Raw genomic sequence first — 23,223 nt, forward strand, 5'->3', positions numbered from 1 at the left:
GTCTTGTTGCGGATTTTTCTCTCGTGGAAATAATGACGTTTTCCAGGTGGCGGATTGTCGCTTCAGTTGCTGATCGTAAAGGAAACACCATGTTTCGTCTCCAGTTATGATCGGTTATAGCAGTTTCGCCTAATTTCTGACAGAACGTGACGTTTGCCCGTTGCTCAAACTGCAACATACTCGAGTTCCGACGCGCGCATTCAAATCACCGTCAGAACAATGACCGTAGTTCTGCTTACAGTGCATGCACTCAACTGTCTCTTGTTGGGTCGAGAGACTAACTGACAAGGTATCATACCATGGCGCCACCTATGCGCTATAGTGCACCACAACGCCACTATGCGCTCAGTATTAGAACTTAATGACTGTACCACGTATAATCGCTCGAAATTGGACCATATCCATATGAACTGTACTAGAAAGTGCTTCAAAATTTATATTTAAAAGATATGACCTCTTTCGCGAATCACCCTGTATATATAAAGAATTTTATAGCTAGTGCCACTCAACCAAAGCCCTCTGCTCTATGTCATTAATTCTCTATCCGTAGCCTCCATTATTTCTTTGTTACACTTTCTCTTCACCACCTACTTCCTGTAGGTTGCCATCGGTGAATTCATTTAGACCACTCCTTTTCTTCCATCCTCATCAGCTTAGGACGTAATAAGCTTATGACAGTCTTTACACATTTGAAACGCTCGTAAAGTTTGTAAAATCGGCTGGTAAATTAATTATAATTTAATAAAAACCTTAATCTGCTTCAGTCAATTGAAGACTTTCCCTTTAAAATATTAATTAGCGAAACCTTGACAACACAATAATAAACAAATGCCATGTCTCTTTTAAGTAATTATTCCTGTAAGTCTGCCATTTACTTTCTTCAGTTGAAACGAGGCAAGTTTTAAATTAATATCTACACTTTATGAATAAGAAACTAGATTAAGCTACACATAAAAAGAACTTCTTTGAGAATGAAGCTTTTACTGTTGTTTGAAATGCTCAGTTATTTAAATCTCTTTTTTCCTTTTTCTTACGTTCCAGTGAACGTCTTAATAAGAGGTGCTAAAGAAGAAAAAGGAATTACCCTCGATCTCCAATTCTTCATGTTTAAAAATTCTAGTCAAAGACCAAGAGTTTTCTGTTTGTACATTCGAGCTTGAATTATTTTAAAGGGAATAAAAAGTACAATAGTGTGTCTTACCGTTCTTTTTACTTATTGTCCGTCAGAAGAGAGAAAAAAATAAAAGAGTTTTTTTGTTTCTATTCACTTGTTCTCCTAAATAAATTCTGATGTGAAATGGATATCAACTTCATTAAATTTGATAGAAATAATAACCTATTAGTGGCTATATCCAAGTCATATTATTTCATATTTTACAATACATTCAACCTGTATATTACAATTACTGTTGTTCTATTGTTCACCTAACATAATTAGGAACACTAATAAAGACGTTTGAGATGGAAAAGGCATGTAAAATGTATGGATGAATCCAGAAATGCATATAGAGTGTTAGTTGGAAGATCCGAGAGAAAAACACGTTTGGAGAGGCCGAGACGTAGAGAATAATATGAAAATGTATTTCAGGGAGGTGGAATATGATGGTAGAGACTGGAGTAATCTTTCTCAGGATAGGAATCGATGGCGGGCTATGTGCGATGGTAATGAACCTTCGGGTTCCTTAAAAGCCATTTGTAAGTAAGTGTTATGGAAATATAACAAACGTTATATGTATCAAATGAATCCTATAGATTCAAAATCCCCTATATCCACTTTCACAAATTGAAGGATTTTGACAGTAACTGGTTCCAAATAGAGGGATTCTTCGACCTAAGAGAGACTTTTAACAAACCATTGCTTTAAATTTAGTGGCTTTTGAATTCAAACTATATAAATTATGAGAATTCATTCTTAGCAAGCAATATGCGAGCATAACTCAATTATGAACAAAATGGTCTTTAGGGGGGTTTTGAATCTAGAGGATTCAAATAGCAGTTGAAATGTATAGAAGATATTACAAAGGACATACTGAAAACACAAAATTGGGATCATTTAGAAACCAACGAATTTGTAATGAGACAGAAGCACAAGTGGACAGCTTCAAATACTTGGGGTGTATTATAAGCAGTAACATGAGCTGCTGCCAAGAAGTCAAAAGGAGGATAGCAATGGCGAAGGACACTTTTAATTGGAAAAGGAGTACCTATATTCTGCGGATCTCTAGAAAAAATTTCTAAGAAAGAGAATAGCGAAGTACTGTGTGTGGCGTGTGGCATCGGGGCAGAAACATGGACGTTACAACGAAGTGGAGAGAAGAGAATAGAAGCAATTGAAATGTGGATATGGAGAAGAATGGAGCGTGTGAAATGGACAGACAGCATAAGAAACGAAGCTGTGTTGGAAAGAGTGGACGAAGGAAGAATGATGGTGAAACTGATCAGGGAGAGAGAATGCAATAGACTGGGTCACTGGCTGAGAAGAAACTGCCTACTGAAGGATGCACTGGAAGGAATGGTGAACGAGAGAAATTTTGGTGCAGAAGAAGATATCAGATGATAGACAACATTACGATACATGGATCACATGCGGAGACTAAGAGGAAGGCGGAAAATTGGAAAGATTGAAAAATGTTGGTTTGCAGTAAAATACCTTACTTTTCGCAGAACACTATTTATTTATGTATTTATTTATTTATTTATTTATTTATTTACATTGTCATGTATTTATTCATTCATGTATAAATTCGTCCATTCATTTATTTATTTTGTTAGTTGTTTACTTGTTTAATGGTTTGTTTACTTGATTGTTTATTTAATTGATTGATTGTTTGTTTAGTCGTTTATTTATTTGTTTATTTCCTTATTTGTTTACTTATATATTTATTTACTCATTTACTTATATACATTGTCATATATTTATTCATTCATGTACTCATTCGTCCATTTATTTACTTATTTTGCTACTTGTTTATTTGTTTACTTCTTTAATGGTTTATTTATTTATTTATTTATTCATTCATTTAATTATATACATTGTCATATATTTATTAATTCATGTATTCATTCGTCCATTTATTTATTTATTTTGCTACTTGTTTATTTGTTTAGTTGTTTACTTCTTTAATGGTTTATTTATTTATTTATTCATTCATTTAATTATATAAATTGTCACATATTTATTCATTCATGTACTCATTCGTCCATTTATTTATTTATTTTGCTATTTTTTTATTTGTTTAGTTGTTTACTTGTTTAATGGTTTATTGTCCACACCTGTGGAGTAACGGTCAGCGCGTCTGGCTGCGAAACCAGGTGGCCCGAGTTCGAATCCCGGTCGGGGCAAGTTACCTGGTTGAGGTTATTTCCGGGGTTTTCCCCTCAACCCAATACGAGCAAAGGCTGGGTAACTTTCGGTGTTGGGCCCCGGACTCATTTCACTGGCATTATCATCTTCATATCATTCAGACGCTAAATAACCTAGATGTTGATACAGCGTCGTAAAATAACCCAATAAAATAAAAATTAATGGTTTATTTATTTATTCATTTATTCATTCATTTAATTATATACATTGTCATATATTTATTAATTCATGTATTCATTCGTCCATTTATTTACTTATTTTGCTACTTGTTTATTTGTTTAGTTGTTTACTTATTTAATGGTTTATTTATTTATTTATTTATTTATTCTTTCATTTAATTATATACATTGTCACATATTTATTCATTCATGTACTCATTCGTCCATTTATTTATTTATTTTGCTATTTTTTTATTTGTTTAGTTGTTTACTTGTTTAATGGTTTATTGTCCACACCTGTGGAGTAACGGTCAGCGCGTCTGGCTGCGAAACCAGGTGGCCCGGGTTCGAATCCCGGTCGGGGCAAGTTACCTGGTTGAGGTTATTTCCGGGGTTTTCCCCTCAACCCAATACGAGCAAATGCTGGGTAACTTTCGGTGTTGGGCCCCGGACTCATTTCACTGGCATTATCACCTTCATATCATTCAGACGCTAAATAACCTAGATGTTGATACAGCGTCGTAAAATAACCCAATAAAATAAAAATTAATGGTTTATTTATTTATTCATTTATTCATTCATTTAATTATATACATTGTCATATATTTATTCATTCATGTATTCATTCGTCCATTTATTTATTTATTTACTTTACTTGTTTATTTGTTTACTTGATTGTTTGTTTATTTACTTGATTGATTGTTTGTTTACTTGTTTATTTACTTATTTGTTTATTTTCTTATTTGTTTACTTAATTATTTACTTATATACTTATTTATTTATTCATTTACATATATATACATATATATTGTCATGTATTTATTCATTCATGTATTCATTTGTCCATTTATTTATTTTGTTACTTGTTCATTTGTTTCACTGTTCATTTACTTGATTGATTGTTTGTTTACTCGTTTATTTGTTTATTTCCTCATTTGTTTACATATTTACTTATTTATTTACTTACTTATATACCTATATACTTATATACGTATTTATTTATTTATTTATTTATTTATTTATTCATTTATTTATTTAACTCTAAAATTCTACAACTGCTCATAGATTTGCATTCTTACGTTCACATCTTACCAAATCTCCTTCTCCTGTATTGCGAGTGGTGTGAGATGTATAATAGCATCATTAGAAGAGTTCGTCGACCTGTATATTAATAGAGTAATGTTTCCTAGATATGGAACAAAGCCAGAGTGCCACCCATACCTTCAACAAGCTATACTTTTTGTCTGCAGTAAACCGCAGAACTGAAGACCGGAATGGATGTTTACAAGGAATTAAGCGAGGAACTGCATCGCCTCCCCTGCCTGTCTAACGTAATGAAGTTAGAGAGCGCCTCGTGTGTTCATGTCGCTAGAGGATGATCAGTGGAGTGGATAAAGTTAATTAATATGCAGCCACGGCTCTTCTCTCAAGAGGGCGTTAATAGGAAATCGACAATAGAAAAATATACGACGTTATTATGACACGAAAAGCGTGACAGAGAATGCAAGAGTGACATGACTTACATTTTATACTCTTTCACAAAGGAATAACTTGCATATTGCGGAAACTATAAATGTAGGATATACTAAAAAAAGTTTTTATGACTCTTAATGTTAGGCCTATGTTATCGTTATGAAACGTTCATTAGAACTTGTTTTAGCTCTGACCCCTTCCCTGAATTTATGTAACAGACTATACATTTTCAAGGCAATGGGTGACAACTTTCAGATCAGCTTTATGGTCTTTTTAAATAGCTTTGTCACTTACTTACTTACAAATGGCTTTTAAGGAACCCGAAGGTTCATTCCCGCCCTCACATAAGCCCGCCATCGGTCCCTATCCTGTGCAAGGTTAATCCACTCTCTATCATCATATCCCACCTCCCTCAAATCCATTTTAATATTATCCTCCCATCTACGTCTCGGCCTCCCCAAAGGTCTTTTTCCCTCCGGCCTCCCAACTAACACTCCATAAGCATTTCTGGATTCGCCCATACGTGCTGCATGCCCTACCCATCTCAAACGTCTGGATTTAATGTTCCTAATTATTGATTCATTATAGTTCACGTTAACACTTTGTTTGTTAAAAACATAAAATTGTTTAGTCACGCGTTAAAAAGTGTTAAAATTTTTTAAAAAGGCATACACCTTGGACAGACGGCCCGTTTCGACGTGATGTTACGTCTTCATCAGTTTCTCCTGAACTACTGGTGATCTTGAATTCTGCGATGTGCATTTGTCTGTTGTAGAGGTGGGGGTTTGTTGCTCTTATGGTGGGGGCTGGTTGTTTGTGTGTTATGACGTATCATGACGTCGAATAATGTGTGGGTATTGAACTGTAATTATGTATTAAGTTAATGTTGTGGGTATGTTATTGTATGTTTATATATTTTGTATTGTTCTAAGATGTTTAACTGTAAACTTTTTGGTGTGATGTGTAAAATTTCCATATCTGTTTCTATATTATTGTAGTCATGACTATTGTCGATAATGTGTTCTGCGTTATTTGATGTGATGTAGGTTTTGGTTATAGCTTTAATATGTTCATTATATCTTGTGTGAAAGGATCTTCCTGTCTGTCCTATGTAAAAATGTGGGCATCTATTGCATTTTAGTTTGTAAACCCCAGTTGAATTATATTTATTTGAATGTTTAATGTGATTATTTAGATATTTCTGTGTTGTGTTATTTGTTTTGTATGCTATCTTGTATTTTAGTTTTCTGAATGAAGTTGCAATTTTGTGAGTTCGGTATTGTGATTTCCTAATTATATCAGATGAAGAATACAATGTATGAAATTCTGCATTGTGCAACCTTCCCCATTCTCCTGTAACTTCATCCCTCTTAGCCCCAAATATTTTCCTAAGAACCTTATTCTCAAACACCCTTAATCTCTTGGTCGTGCCAAAAATTATTATTATTATTATTATTATTATTATTATCATTATTATTATTACATAATTATTTTATTGGTGTTGTGAAGATGAAAAGAATTGTCATTGTATTATATCAATGATGTATTATATTGTCTTGTATTGTAGTATTCTATTGCTTTGAATTGTATTGTATTGTATTGTATTGTATTAATTATGTTATATTCACAGCAATGTAGTAATTTTCTATCATACTGGTTCAGTGGAAGAGAAGGCCAAATGGCCTTAACTCTACCAGTGAAAATAAACCATTATTATTATTATTACATAATTATTTTATTGGTGTTGTGAAGATGAAAAGAATTGTCATTGTATTATATTAATTATGTATTATATTGTCTTGTATTGTAGTATTGTATTGCTTTGAATTGTATTAATTATGTTATATTCACAGCATTGTAGTAATTTTCTATCATACTGGTTGAGTGGAAGAGAAGGCCGAATGGCCTTAACTCTGCCAATTAAAATAAACCATTATTATTATTATTATTATTATTATTATTATTATTATTATTATTATTATTATTATTATTTTTATTATTATAAAAAATCAGTCACATTCCGAGGCTTATGGTAGGGATTCGTAACAAGATCTTTGTCACTAGCCAATAAAATTGTATTTAAATATACTGCTTCTCAATTTTTTAAGAAATAAACTTCCTTGAAATCTCCACAGTCGATACTCTTCCGTTTGAGGAATCTTACATTTACACATAACTTCAAATTTAACCTGAAGTTTGACTAAATGGAATTACGCTTTCCGGTTTCTCATTATTTCTCGGAGATGAGACCAGAGTCGCAGTAGCAGATGGAATTCCAATGACGGAGAGAACAGCTGTATACACCGAGCAACGAACGAGGAATATAGCAAAGCAGTTCAGCTGCGGGTTAGCAAATTGCAATCTCTCCAGAGAGCCAGCCTGCCAAAACAATCACGGCAAACAGATGTAAACTCTTATTTTCTACCTTCCACTGTGGTTCGATTGCGTTTTTATTCTGGGATATTTTAAGACGTGTGGTGGGATTAACGGGGATGCTATTGGCATTTCTTTAACCCTTAAATTGGCAAAGCTTCATTTCTCACACTAGTTTATTAAACCTTGTCGGACCGTAAAGAAAACAACTATCGCAATGTCCATATTTTATATGTTGTACAACATTATAGTATAGTGAAATTTTAATTTTCCTACGATTTTTTTTCTATCGTTCTATTAAAATTATAGCATATTGCCTATTAACCTGTTGTATCCTATAGGATACTTTACCAATTTAAGGGTTAAAATCCTCGGGTGCTACTCACAACAATATTGATATGACTATTGCACTTTTACTACGTCATACTACTATTGACCAATAGAACGGTACGGAACGACGTGTTTCAACCAATCATGGCTGCTTATCCTACCAATTTTACCACCTCCCTAGCATTTGTTTCTTTGCTTGCCAACACTGTACTTTCAATAATTGTACCTTTTAAAATCATTCAAGTTTATTTCATCTTCCTTAATTAAAACTTTTCTATCATTTATCTTGTTTATATTATTTATGTTACATTATAACATCAGCTGTATAAGATTATGGATAGTCACGTACCAGAGATGGTTTACTATATATTGATAATAATTGAAGTGGAATGCAACTGTTTTAATAAAAATGAGACTGGATCAACAAAGCCTTCTTGACTAGCAATCATCCATAGAGTTCAATGAAGATTGTACAGCTGGCACAACTGGTAACAAGAGAACAGCTGATCATACCACACTACTGCCATCTAGCGGAATACTTGTAATGATGAGAAGGTACAATAATACATTTTAAAGACAGTTTAGTATTTTTGTAAGTCAATTAATATTTTATTGTATTAGTGTACTTTATTTCTTCTAATCTTCTTATACTTTCTTCTAATCGTGTAATAGTCAATTAAATCTCACTCGATATTTTATTTTCTTTAGATAAATTAAAACCTCTAGTGAGATTACTGTAGACAATTTTTCAATTTCATTTCATTTACTCTAGTCCTTGGATCTTATATCAGCAATGTAGTCCTGCGATCTGGTATGTGTTACATAATTAAGGTACATGTTTATCCTAACTTATATGTTTATCAATAATAATACCTAAATATTCAACTTTTGAAGTTTCTTCTAAACATGACCAATTACAATGTGTAGGACATGAACAAAAAGTGGTGTATTTTAAATATACGATTGTAATTTGAATTTAGTTTCTGAATATCAATTATATTTAATGAAAAAGGAATTAACTTTGATTCCGTAATATTTAAAGGCAGTAGATTTGCTTCAAGTCAGTTTTTGACAATGCTCATGTCTTCATTTGCATAAGTGCAATTCCTACTTCTACCACGAAAATAATCACGCTATCATGTTTAGTCTCATATGAGAAAATGTGCTGTTGTATCTTTTTAAGTGAATATTTAATAAATCATTTGTATAGGCCTACATATAACAAATAAGATTGGTCCTAATACAGTACCTTGTGGCACACCGACATTAACTTTCTTATGTCACTGCTTGTGATATAAGTAAAAACTATCTTTCCTCAACGTGCCGGAAGCTGCTGCCCCTCCGTCTCCTGTCGTATCCACTTCAAACGGGTCATCCACGTGACAACGGACGAGTATTGCGCCGTTAATCATATTTGAGGCAAGCCGCACGCCTGTGCAAGTGTCTTCGCAACTCATCGTGTGCGTCAGCCGCAGTCGGATTATCGACTTTCTCCTCACCACCTCCAGTTAGCAGCAATATCTAACTAATAGGTCCCTGGACGTGTGGCCAGCCACGTCTTTCTGCACTTGCCTGCTAATGAGGCTGCAATCCGATGTCTCAATTAGCCTGGCAACGTAACAGTAAGTCTATCTCACATACTGAACCACCAGTCCAGTTACAAAAAACTAGGTAATTGAATTGTCTAGAATATCTAGATAGTTCTTCGTCTCACAAATTGTTCAGAGAAAACTAGACCTTAATCACCATCAGTAGCATCATCATCCTGCCAAGTACTAGTCCCAAAAGAACTGTTACGGCCTGAAAAAGCGATTTTCTTGCCATCTTTTCATAAGTCGACTAAGTGACCGTTTCCCATTTGGACGATACTTCATTATTGCCTTAGGGATCCTGGATGAAACCATTCTTGAGACGTGTTCCTTCCAGTTCAATTGATATCTGGAGATATAGTCCAGTATTGATGACACATTAAGTTCCTGAAGGATATCTTCATTTTTCTTCCAATCCGCTGTAGTTTTGCAGTTGCAGTTTCTGTACTGAGTTTGTAGGCCTATATGAAGGTTGTGTGTTTAGTTTGATAAAGAAAAAAAATCAGTTTTCTGTGGTTTGTGAAAAGTGTAAACTCCATTATGTCATATGAGAATTTGAGAGGTGAAACGTTTGGATTTAAATTGAACGATCGTAAAGAAGTGCTTGACAAAAAAAAAGTTTTTTCGTATTTAGTGATGCAGGAAACAATGTTACTAAACGTAGAGCGGCACTTAATTCGGAGCATGTGAATGCACTCACCTGTTTAAAATCATGGATAAAGCAGTATTAACTAGGTGAGTCTTCATACTTTTTGTCATTTATGTTTGTCTCAAAAATTCCCGGAGAAATTGACGCAATAAATTATAAGCCTCATCTATACTAATAATAAATCTGTAGCCGAAATTTTTCTGGTAATTTTCGATTTTCCAAAAATAATTGGTCCTAACATATATAATTAACCACCCTGAAACCGAAAATCGCTTTTTTGAAATTTTTGTTTGTATGTCTGTCTGTCTGTATGTTTGTTACCTTTTCACGCGATAATGGCTGAACCGATTTATATGAAAATTGGAATATAAATTAAGTTCGTTGTAACTTAGATTTTAGGTTATATGGCATTCAAATTACATTATTTAAAAGGGGCGTTATAAGGGGATCTGAATTAAATAAATCGAAATATCTCGCTTATTATTGATTTTTGTGAAAAATGTTACATAACAAACATTTCTTTAAACATCATTTCCGATAAGTTTTATTCCGTACAAAATTTTGATAGGACTGATATTTAATGAGATAAATGAGTTTCAAAATTAAAATAACTGTCATCTAAGGCGGTGTAATGAAATAAACAAATGAATTCGTCTATAAGGGGCCTTGGTCAATAACAATCGAAAGCTATGAAAGATAGCCTACAGAGAATGTTTCCGTGTTTGTATGAAGTAATATCGGAAGCTAAATTAACCGATTTGTGTAATTAATTATTATTTCACCATTGGAAAGTGTAGTTTCTCTATATGGACATAATGCTATAATGTTATTACAGTAACTTCGGAGTGAATTGAGGATAGATAAGATTAAAATAGCTTCTTATGCACAAACAACTTGATAGGCTATTCTGTGTATTCGTTTCCTGTATTTCTTAAAATAATGTTTATCTCAGAGAATTAACGAACGACAAGAGTGTATTGATTCAGTATGCAGTAATAATATGTTAGCTTAGCATTCCATTATTTTATAATCCAAATTTTAACTATGCTCAATTGAATAGTGTTAAAATACATAAAATACATATGAATTAAATTTAATGCAAAAAAAAAATGGGTAATGAGCCAAGCAGATTATGTTGCGCTGTTGTAAAATAAAATTTGTTCCTCCTGAGATTCAAGAGCCCCCATAACAAATTAAAAACTTACTTATCGGTGTACATCCGTTATCAACACATTTTTATATAATATAATATAATATAATATAATATAATATAATATAATATAATATAATATAATATAATATAATTTAAGTTATTTTAAGGGTTCAGAACCATAGTGCCCAAGCGTCATTTACTGAATACGTAGAAAACAAGGGTTAAAATTAAGATATTATCATAATTCAATGGAAACATATAGCAAGTAAAATAAAGTACACATTAAATCTAAATGATATGTCAGTCTTCATTAAAGTATGGTTGCATGTAATAAAAATTAAGAAACATGTTAAAGGAATTGTCATTGCACCAAATGAGTGCTCTCTGGACCAAAATGATCGCATTTTAATTATTTAAATACAATTTAAATTAAGTAACATATTAAACGATTTATCCTTCTATCAAACAAGAATCTTCCCTGGATCAAATGTGCTATTTTAATTATGTAATTACTTTATATTTATTTCTAACGGGTGCAGCGGAGCGCACGGGTACGGCTAGTAATAAATATGTTAGTAAGTATGTAATTAAAATAGTTGTTTTGTAATATAACGATACAATATATACAAATATACAACTTTAATTTAATACTTATGCTTATCACCGAACACAAGTTAAATTTAACAATAATTGTGTTTTACAGTATATTAAAACATTTTTTCAACTAGATCAAAACTCGATTAATCGATTAAATTAAAATAGTTAATATATTAAATATTGTGATCGATCAACAGCACTAATATAATTACGATTAAAATTAATGTTATAAATACAATTATGTTTTGTTTTCAAGTTATAGGTACTAAACTAAGCTGTTATAGTTGCAAATTGTAGTCTCTAGGCTCTGAATAAAACCCGTACAAAGAGCAGTTTCGCTTCAGGAAGGGAAAAGATACCAGAGATGAAATTGGACTGCTACGAACAATCGGGTTTGAACAATCTGAAGGAGGATCTAACAATTTTAGAAATTTTTATAACTGGAATATTGTTGTCAGTACAGGGTGTAGTGGTATTGTAATCCTGTGGATTCCGATTCGATCCCACGTGTACCCCCGCTTTATAACTTGTGTTGGGCAAGCCCGTAACCCAGGTAACATAGGGGTTTTCTTCGGAAACTCCGGGTCCTCCGTGACATCCTAAGAAATCTCCATAATTATCTCATCTCAGAATGGGCGTAGCATGGACCAGCACCCTGGGCAACTCCTCTGTGGGTAAAGTTTATTATTAGTAAATGACGATCAATCAAATACCCGTCATTAGTAAAAAAAGAAGACGAGTTCAATCGATGTAAATACGTGTTCCGATGATGACGAATATAAAGATAAAAATGTCAATAGTGACGAATATGCGATGACGAGATGATTACTTACTGGCTTTTCAGGAACCCGCAGGTTCATTGCCGCCCTCACATAAGCCCGCCATTGGTCCCTATCCTGAGCAAGATTAATCCAGTCTCTATCATCATATCCCACCTCCCTCAAATCCATTTTAATATTATCTCCCCATCTATGTCTCGGCCTCCCCAAAGGTCTTTTTCCCTCCGGCCTCCCAACTAACACACTATATGCATTTCTGGATTCGCCCATACGTGCTACATGCCCTGCCCATCTCAAACGTCTGGATTTAATGTTCATAATTATGTTAGGCGAAGAATACAATCCGTGCAGTTCTGTGTTGTGTAACTTTCTCCATTCTCCTGTAACTTCATCCCTCTTAGCCCCAAATATTTTCCTAAGCACCTTATTCTCAAACACCCTGAACCTATGTTCCTCTCTTAGAGTGAGAGTCCAAGTTTCACAACCATACAGAACAACCGGTAATATAACTGTTTTATAAATTCTAACTTTCAGATTTTTGGACAGCAGACTGGATGATAAGAGCTTCTCAACCGAATAATAACACGCATTTCCCATATTTATTCTGCGTTTGATTTCCTCCCAAGTGTCATTTATATTTGTTACTGTTGCTCCAAGATATTTGAATTTTTCCACCTCTTCGAAGGATAAATCTCCAATTTTTATATTTCCATTTCGTACAATATTCTGGTCACGAGACATAATCATATACTTTGTCTTTTCGGGATTTACTTCCAAACCGATCGCTCTACTTGCTTCAAGTAAAATTTCCGTGTTTTCCCTAATCGTTTGTGTATTTTCTCCTAACATATTCACGTCATCCGCATAGACAAGAAGCTGATGTAACCCGTTCAATTGCAAACCCTCTCTGTTATCCTGGACTTTCCTAATGGCATACAACGAGATGACTACTATGATAGAGATCTGCAACAATGACGAAAAGACAACAATAATGATGAGATGTTGAAGATGAAGGTGTTAATACATTGCCTACGACAATGATAGTGTGATTTTTCTATGTTATGTCTCATCTGTTTTAATATCGTTTACAATATATCCAGTATGCAAACTGTTTTCTCAAACTAATAAAACATGCTGTGTCTGAATTATATTCAGCTCCAGAGATATTAAATGTCGCATAAATAAAGTAACGCTACTTACATGACGATGAATAGCCCCCTCATGTACTCCTGCATGTCGTCCACCAGATTTACGGCACAGATTCCAACGCCGTCGAAATGCTTCTGGATGTAGTTCTGCACAAAACGAGAGAAGAAAACATTCAGCAACTCCCGGGAAACATTATACACAAATAATACACCTTTTATGCTCTTCTACAGCTATAAATTATATAGTGTGTTTTTCTGAGTATAAGATAGCCTATAGGGATTTAGCATTGCCATAGAAACCTATGCATACAAATAGCGAAGAAATAACTTAATCAGTGAGCCATGTTTAGAAATTAGCAGGCTTTGACAGTTTGTAAGACAAGAGAACATGATTTACGGTTACTAAGCAGAGCCATCTTCAGTTACAAGCCGAAGCATGGGTAGGTTTGGCAACGCTGAGTGGAGGCGGACGGAGGCGAAATAAAGGCGTGACGTTAGACGTTTTAGTGCTTTGATTTCGTTGTCACATGTACATTTTCGACATTAATTGATACAAAACTAAGTGCATACTATCAAGATTCAGTGTATTGATGTACGTAATTTATTACGGAACCCGAAATGGTATTTTATTTGAGTTTCAGAATACCGCGTAAATACTTGCATACAGTCACTTATAACTTTAAAAGAAATTAAAAGCATACGTGTTTTTATTGATGGTACAAGGGAAAATAAATAGATACTTAAAGAAATGTTACTTGTGCCAAAAATAAATCAAATAATGTCGTACTTTCGCAGTACCCTATTCCAAACAATTAACCATTATATGGCTAGTAAATTGACAATGTTTTGCCGCTTTATGTTGTTTGACCTCTGACGTGAAAGGTCTAGGATATCATATACATTTTAATTTCACGTCATTACCTGTCGTGCTTTTCTATAAATATTTCAGATGCCCAGGAAGCCAATTTTAGTTTGAACCTCGCCAGTCACCATAACAATACTGTTATCCTAAATTATTTGTTATAAATTTTGTAAAATATAATTTTAAATAGACCAAGGCCAAGTATAAAGATCTATGAAAAAATGAAGAAACATACCTTCAACGTAATACATAACAAAACACATCATTATCTATTAAGTATGTGCCAATTAGCGTAAACTCTGTGAACTTTAAATCCTGTAAATATGAAGTGAAAAGAAACATGTCTGTAACTAATTTATTTCCGTACAAAAGAAATAATATTAATAAACAAACCTTGAAAACCAACGAAGTGAGTATATGCATCTACAAATTATAGGCAGTTCTGACGTATAGCAGGCATTCCGAATCTTCAACAAAACTGCAATATTTATGGCATCACAAAACAGCTGTTTACAATGAACTTGAAAATCAACGGCGTAACTTTATTGATGTAGCAGGCGAGACCCAACAATTTGGCCAGAATTCTGATACACCACAAACCACAAGTAAGACTACAAAAATGTAGTTTATGTAGTATTTAATATTTAGAAGAATTGTCAATCACTTTGTCATTAATAATAATAACCAAAGACTGCAGTCATATTTTCATTTATTGTCTTGTTTTTATCGCCAACACACACTTATAGTCGCGACGCTGTAATTCCCGGCCTGACTCCTCCTCTTTGCTTACGTCTTAGGAAGTGAAGGCTCTATAAAGTCTAGGTAGGTAGTATCGTTCGCCATTTTTGTTCTTTCGTTGCCGAGCTACCATACGAGGAATCTATTTGCCACACCGTTAAACATTATCATGTCGTAGCTCCTATGATAATAAATCAAACGCAATGTAATTCAGCAAATAATTGAGCGGCAAATAACGTCTTCGTGTCCTTTCTGCGGACGCCAACGAAAGAGCCAAAATGGCGGGCGATTATATTAAGTATTTATGGAGCCTTAAGAAATGAATAACGTCTTCCTCAGCGAATCACAAGACGCACACGTTTAAATGTAGCCGACCTGCAACGCGATTGGCTGCCGGAAATTAGAGCGACGGGACTATAGTTTATAATACATCAACAATTAACGTTTGGTACGATCGCAAACATAATTCCATCGACACACACTTATATTGTAACATTAATTTACATTGAAAATCGGCATTAGCACAAACACGTGTTATGGATGGTAGGTCTCCGTTTGACAGTTCATTACAGTGTTGCCGACGTATGGCTCCGGCTTGTAACTGAAGAAGGCTCTGTTACTAAGTCAAAGCCTGATATTCTCTTGTTTTACAACACGGCCCATTGATCAAGTTATTTCTTGATAGTTTTTATACATGGTTTTTATGGCAATGATAAATCTTTATGATCTACGACCATAAAAACACACGATATGAATTCCTTTGTTCAGTATCCATGGCGATATGAATATGAGTATACTATGAGCAAAATGTAACATATGTTGACATCTACAGACAACAGAATGTAATTTTATTGTTTCTTCAGTTCTTAACAGGAATAGTATATATTCATAACAGAAAACTCTAGAATTCATTAAACTTTCTCTTCATTTAATTTTAATAGTTATTTAACATCAGTGTGGTTTTAGGTGTAATAGATCAACTACTGACCAGATATTTTGTATTCGACAGATATTGGAGAAAAAATGGGAGTATAAGTGTACAGTTCATCAGTTATTCATAGATTTCAAAAAGGCATATGACTCGGTTACGAGAGAAGCTTTATATGATATTCTTATTGAATTTGGTATTCCGAAGAAACTAGTTCGATTAATTAAAATGTGTCTGAGTGAAACGTGCAGCAGAGTTCGTATAGGTCAGTTTCTGTCAGATGCTTTTCCAATTCACTATGGGCTAAAGCAAGGAGATGCACTATCACCTTTACTTTTTAACTTTGCTCTAGAATATGCCATTAGGAAAGTTCAGGATAACAGAGAGGGTTTGGAATTGAATGGTTTACATCAGCTGCTTGTCTATGCGGATGACGTGAATATGTTAGGAGAAAATCCACAAACGATTAAGGAAAATACGGGAATTTTATTGGAAGCAAGTAAAGAGATAGGTTTGGAAGTAAATCCCGAAAAGACAAAGTATATGATTATGTCTCGTGACGAGAATATTGTACGAAATGGAAATATAAGAATTGGAAATTTATCTTTTGAAGAGGTGAAGAAGTTCAAATATCTTGGAGCAACAGTAAAAAATATAAATAATACTCGGGAGGAAATTAAACACAGAATAAATATGGGAAATGCCTGTTATTATTCGGTTCAGAAGCTTTTATCATCTAGTCTGCTGTCAAAAAAATCTGAAAGTTAGAATTTATAAAACAGTTATATTACCGGTTGTTCTTTATGGTTGTGAAACTTGGACTCTCACTTTGAGAGAGGAATATAGGTTAAGGGTGTTTGAGAATAAGGTGCTTAGGAAAATATTTGGAGCTAAGAGGGATGACGTTACAGGAGAATGGAGAAAGTTACACAACACAGAACTGCACGCATTGTATTCTTCACCTGACGTAATTAGGAACATTAAATGCAGACGTTTGAGATGGGCAGGGCATGTAGCACGTATGGGCGAATCCAGAAATGCATATAGAATGTTAGTTGGGAGGCTGGAGGGAAAAAGACCTTTAGGGAGGCCGAGACGTAGATGGGAAGATAATATTAAAATGGATTTGACGGAGGTGGGATATGATGATAGAGAATGGATTAATCTTGCTCAGGTTAGGAACCAATGGCGGGCTTATGTGAGGGCGGCAATGAACCTCCGGGTTCCTTAAAAGCCAGTAAGTAAGTAAGTTATTTAAGATACAAGACCGTTATGTAGAACTTAACATGCGAGCATGGAATTTAACTAAACGAGGGGCAGAGTGTTTAGTTATCCATGTGAGCATGTTGATTTCTTTTTTTTTTTTTTTTTAAGTAGGTTATTTTACGATGCTTATTTTGCATGTTCTTGGAACAGAAATTATTGAGAATTTGTAGATACAACAACAATAGACAATCGTCTTAATCAGTTACTATGATAGGAAAAACGTCATAATCGGTTACTATGGTAGGAAAATAAAACAAAATACTACATAGTTATTTACGTGTAAAATGAAAGGTGCTAGCCCAATTACGTCGTACTTTACTTACATAGATGCACCTCTGTTGAACTATCTTTACGATTCAAAATACCATGCAAGTTATTTTGCCAAACAATTTTCTGAGCAACCTGCGGGTGGGGTGCTTTGTTCTTATATTAAAAGATTGGGTAGTATTGTGAGTGAGTGAGTGAGTGAGTGAGTGAGTGAGTGAGTGAGTGAGTGAGTGAGTGAGTGAGTGAAAGGTACACGATGATAATTACGTCCTTGCTATGGTTCTTGGGACTTTTATTAACCTTTATGTGAGCTCCTAACCAAAAGGCCACTTGTCTCACTTCGCTCACACTGTCCCACTTAAAGGACTCAAGTAAATCTGCAGAAGAAGAGCCGAAAGTACTGCCAACTAGCGAAAAGTTAAGTGACTCAGCAAAGATAGCTACTACCGTTGCAAACCACAGCATCTCCAGCCCAATTGTCGAGATGAGGTACAGAAAAGCAGAACCGCCAAAGACAAGTCCCTGAGGGCTGCCGATGTTTTAAAAAAACTCCTCTAATGCCAAAGTTCCATTGCCACTCAAAGATAAGTGAACGACAGAATTTGTAAATCCGAAATGTGTGATAGGTCCATTGCCCATTTCTTTCAGGGCTCATTTCGACGTTTGTCTTAACGCCTTTGGGGGAAACCATAATATATATATATATATAGAGAGAGAGAGAGAGAGAGAGAGAGAGAGAGAGAGAACTAGTGGCTTGTGCAGCAAGTGCTGCAAACTAAGCTCATTAGACATTCAAATAAACATTTTTCAGATTTATTTTCAATGAATAATACCAGACATTTTGAAAGTTATTTGCTTCCCTAATAATGCATCATACTCCTTCTGATTGGTTTTTTATGCCAAATACTTTTTCTTGAACCTATCCAGCTTCAGTTTTTTAGTTTGAATGCGAAAACGCAAGTAACAATGTTAGGACGCTCAGTCGGCTTTTTAATGTGGGATTAAAGCAATAGCTGTTTTAGGTCATTGTGGATTGTCGGTGAAAGTTAAAACAAACTCAGGTTTGCTATGCTTTCGAACAATAGACATAGCATCTTGGTATAGCTGCTGCATGTTTCGTAAACTATCTTGAAATGTAGAGGGTAAAATCATTTTATCCTGCTAAGAGATCTTGCTGAAATGATCGGGAGATTACAAAATCTTGTAGGCCTCATATTTTATCAGTAAGTAATATCTTTTGGTCTTTCCTTAGAACTCTAATTTTTGCGCTCTCTCGAGTCAATACTGAAGAAAATCACGCACCACCACACCGCCGTTAAATATATGAAAAAAAAACCAACCCCATTTGATTAATAACTACAAAAATATTTGATTTTTAATAACAATATTATTATCTTACGTAAGTTTTATAGTTTTCAATAACATAGGCTATACTATATAGCCGCCATTCAGTAAATTATATAAATCAAGATCCCATTTAAGACATTCTCTACATCTACTTATATAACCCCAAAACGTTTCACTTTCATATTATCAATATAGCATTAATAGTATAATTAATGAAAAATAGTCGTAGCATGACATTAACTATAATAATATTTAATTTCTAACGGTAACAATGTTATCAAACCACGTCAAGTTTTGTGGTTTTTAATATCCAATACACAGCTGTACTCAGAAAATTACACGCCACAGAATGAGGCCTGTAATAGTAATATGCGCTACAAGAGCGATATGTTGAAGTTTTCATGTTCGAGGAAAAGTTTGAAAAAGCGAAACGAAGTTGTTTTTTTTAATTTCCGAGAATTGAAAGAAAACCTACCGCTCGTGTATCGTACACTATTTTGTGCGAAGATCGTTTATTACATACCTGAAAGAGGAATTTCTAATTAGTTGCAATGAAATCTCCATCTTGGTTTCTGTTCAATGACGGCAAATTTGCAAAACAAAAATATCCATCTTCAACATTGTTGCTTTAAAATGTTTTCTGTGTTTACTATACTCCAGCAAGCCGTGATATACGTCTGTCTTCCCCCCCCCAGTCCATAAATTTTTTTCCTTGGGTTATTTTACGACGCTGTATCAACATCTAGGTTATTTAGCGTCTGAGTGATATGAAGGTGATGATGCCGGTGAAATGAGTCCGGGGTCCAGCACCGAAAGTTGCCCAGCATTTGCTCGTATTGGGTTGAGGGAAAACCCCGGAAAAACCTCAACCAGGTAACTTGCCCCGACCGGGATTCGAACCCGGGCCACCTGGTTTCGCGGCCAGACGCGCTGACCATTACTCCACAGGTGTGGACACCAGTCCATAAATGCGAACTTAAAACAAACGGTAAGGTTATGTAATGATTTATTTTTCATTATAATATTTTAACAATATTATTTATGTAACATATTGCAGTAATAACATCGGCATCTGGAATCTTGTTGATTTTTTCACGGCTTCCTTAATGTTACTTGAATCACGAATCCAGTAACTTTTGTGGAGTTGTAGAGTTTATTTAATTTTTGCAAATATTTAAAAACAATAATTAACAGTGCAATTTAGGTTAAATTGCAGTGGTAAGTTCCCAATTTATAATTATTACTATATTGAACCTCTCCAAAAATAATATGTTAGAAGCCTAAAGCAGTAAAATAAATTTGTCACTTAAGCGGTAAGAAGAGGGAAATTGTTGTGTGTGTTAGGTTGGGAATACTGAATGTGGAATTTTAGACTTTCCGCGGATTGGTTTTGTGCGGAAACCAAGCAAATACGCACGATCTCGCACAAATTAATTTTACAGTTTTGAAATTTTTAATAACCAATATAATTTGAGCTCTAAATATGTCAGCATTCTTGCAGATCATGGCCTTCGTGTAATATTGTTTACTGTGGTGTGTGTTTTGTTTTATTCTCAAATGCAATTAGTTAGTGACGACAAATAGATTTTAGAAAATAGCAAAATTATGTTGAAAAATTTACATTTCACTCAAAACTATTGTTTTTCTGAAGAACTTTGAGTTCCAATTTTCAGAATGAGGGGTCATTTATTAAAATCCCTTCAGCCGTTTCCCCGTAATTTCCATTACGATTTCAAATTATATATATATATATTTTATATATATATATATATATATATATATATAGATGCAATGAGACGGACCTTGCGGAAAACCACAACACACGACATTCATCTTGTGCTTCTGTTTCCATGGTACTAGTAACGTCAAATCAAATATTTCATGTCAAAACCTTACAATTTCTCTCTCTTGTATGTACCTCGAACACACACATTTCTCGTGAAAAAAATTAAACCTGCTAACGACGTAGAATGAAATAAAATGGTGTTTCGAGAAGCAACTTGTGGGAGTCAATTTAGAGGTTTAATTTATGTGTTTGTCTAACAAGCGTTAAAAACTTTTTGTTTGATCCAGCTTGAATAATTTAATAATTAAATTTAATAAACTGAGTGAATCTGAGTGGAAGTTATAACATTTTTGGTGAGCTCATCAAGTGGAATATAATTAAATTAATTCTGGTGTCTATAAAATTTTCTCTAGCAAAATATTCTGGTATTTTTAACCACTAGAATTCGTAAACCAACTTTCACTTTGAATTACAAATTAAAGTAATTAAACATATAACACCAAACGATGACAGAGAGATTTTTCGAAAGCTAAAACCGTTGGGATTTAGTAATTACATTTTATTAATCCCGATGTACATATAACCACACCACCATCACAGTTATTAATACAAAGTGTAGAATAATACACGAAATACAGGGACATCATTTTATTTTTACTAGCATTTTTAATATTAACCTGCCTATATCTTTGGATTAAAGGTCTAGAACCGGAATACCGCTTGCTCCCCCTTCCAAGACTGGAGTTCGATGATACTGGCGTAAAATACAAATCACTTTACTAGGTATGTAAACTAGGAAATATCGCAATTTTGAGTTTGATAATTTTCATTAGCTTTTTGTTTAATCAAAATACAGTACTGTATTAACAATGAGTGTTTTTACTCACGAACTGAGCTATACATTCGGACGTATTCATTATGCAGTGTGTATTATACTGTCTACAGCATATTAGCGTACAGTATAGAGAATGAAGTTAAATTGAAAAATAATCATAATATGGATATTTAAACACATTTTTGAAAATGGTGGCCGTTCATTTCGATACAGGCTTCAGTTCTTTTGTGCATATTATCGCATTATAGACTATTGTACCTAATTCCAATTACCAGTTTCGTCCTTCGCACGAGTAACTCATGTTGAAATAATTCTGTATCTACTCTATAAAAGAGTGCCTTACGTACTGTAAATTCAATCTTCACTTCTGCCCGATCCGAAAAGATAAAATTACTCAGAAATGCTATCTACTGTCCGTTCAAGTCGCAGGGCCGTAGAAAGGGGGGGGGGAATCACGTGACAGTTAATTACTTGAGGCCCTTATATTTAAGCTATTTTAAACAGTTGTATAATTTTACGTAGACGTCCAATTCCTAACAGAAGTTAATGTTTTCAGAAAATAACTAAGACAGCCCAGCTACTAGCCTTAACAGAGGGGCGAACACAAGCAGATGGGGGAAACCGGGAGCGACGTAGGCAAACGGACGACAGTACCTGTGCGAAAATAGGATTCAATATTGAAAGCTCTTTCGTCACTGGAAAACGCGAACATATTTCTGGAACGTACTATACTCACTAACTCAGTACTGCACACGCGGCCTCGGTTCTGTGTGTAGAACGATTGGAAGTTTACTAGTATAGGGGGTGGGAGTGAAGTACATTAAAAACTCAGGTACAATAAAAATTGAAGTAAAAATAAAATGATGTCCCTGTAGAACTGGAAAAGCTTTCCCCTTACTTTCATTTCCTAAATATCATTTCTTCTTTTTACAATGCTCGTAATGTAAGTTGAGATTTAATGATACTGCTGAAGAAAACCGAATTACTTTATGAAGAAAGCCGAATGATTTTTATGAAGAAAACCGAATTTATTCACTATGAGAGCAGAATTATTTTGTAACGAAAAACAAATTTCTTTACTGCGAAAACCGAATTACTTTATCAAGACAACGACTTCAATTTACTTATAAAGATAACCACTCTATTTTGTTAACAAATCAGAAATACTTTATCAACAGTAATCTCACTAGAGGTTTTGATTTATCTAGAGAAAATAAAAACTCGAGTGGGATTTAATTGATTATTACACGATTAGAAGTAACGAAGTACTCCAATATAATAAAATATTAATTGACTTACGAAAATACAACTGTCTTCAAATGTATTATTCTACCATCTCAACATTACAAACATTACGCTAGATGCATGCTAGATGGCAGTAGTGTGTTATGATTAGCTGTTATCTTGCTATCAGTTGTGCCAACTATGGAATCTTCATTGAATTCTGTAGACGATTACCAGCAATGCCTTCTCGATCTAGATCACGATGGCAGTGTTATTATTCAAGAAGGCTTTGTTGATTCAGTTTCATTTTTATTAAAACAGTTGCATTCCACTTCAATTATCCGGATTCCAGTAATC

At 34.1% G+C, this 23,223-nt stretch overlaps 1 protein-coding gene across 1 annotated transcript in view; it reads right to left on the reverse strand.

Annotated features, from left to right (window-relative positions):
• The window catches only part of LOC138704630 (prolactin-releasing peptide receptor), a 751,251-nt gene that overhangs the window by 216,845 nt on the left and 511,183 nt on the right, over nucleotides 1-23,223 (reverse strand). Inside the window, exon 3 of the mRNA XM_069832712.1 lies at nucleotides 13,666-13,760. Within this exon, the coding sequence (XP_069688813.1) occupies nucleotides 13,666-13,760 (95 nt within the window). The remainder of the gene's footprint in view (nucleotides 1-13,665; nucleotides 13,761-23,223) is intronic.

Source organism: Periplaneta americana, chromosome 8, assembly GCF_040183065.1.
Source record: "Periplaneta americana isolate PAMFEO1 chromosome 8, P.americana_PAMFEO1_priV1, whole genome shotgun sequence".
Taxonomy (NCBI): domain Eukaryota; kingdom Metazoa; phylum Arthropoda; class Insecta; order Blattodea; family Blattidae; genus Periplaneta; species Periplaneta americana.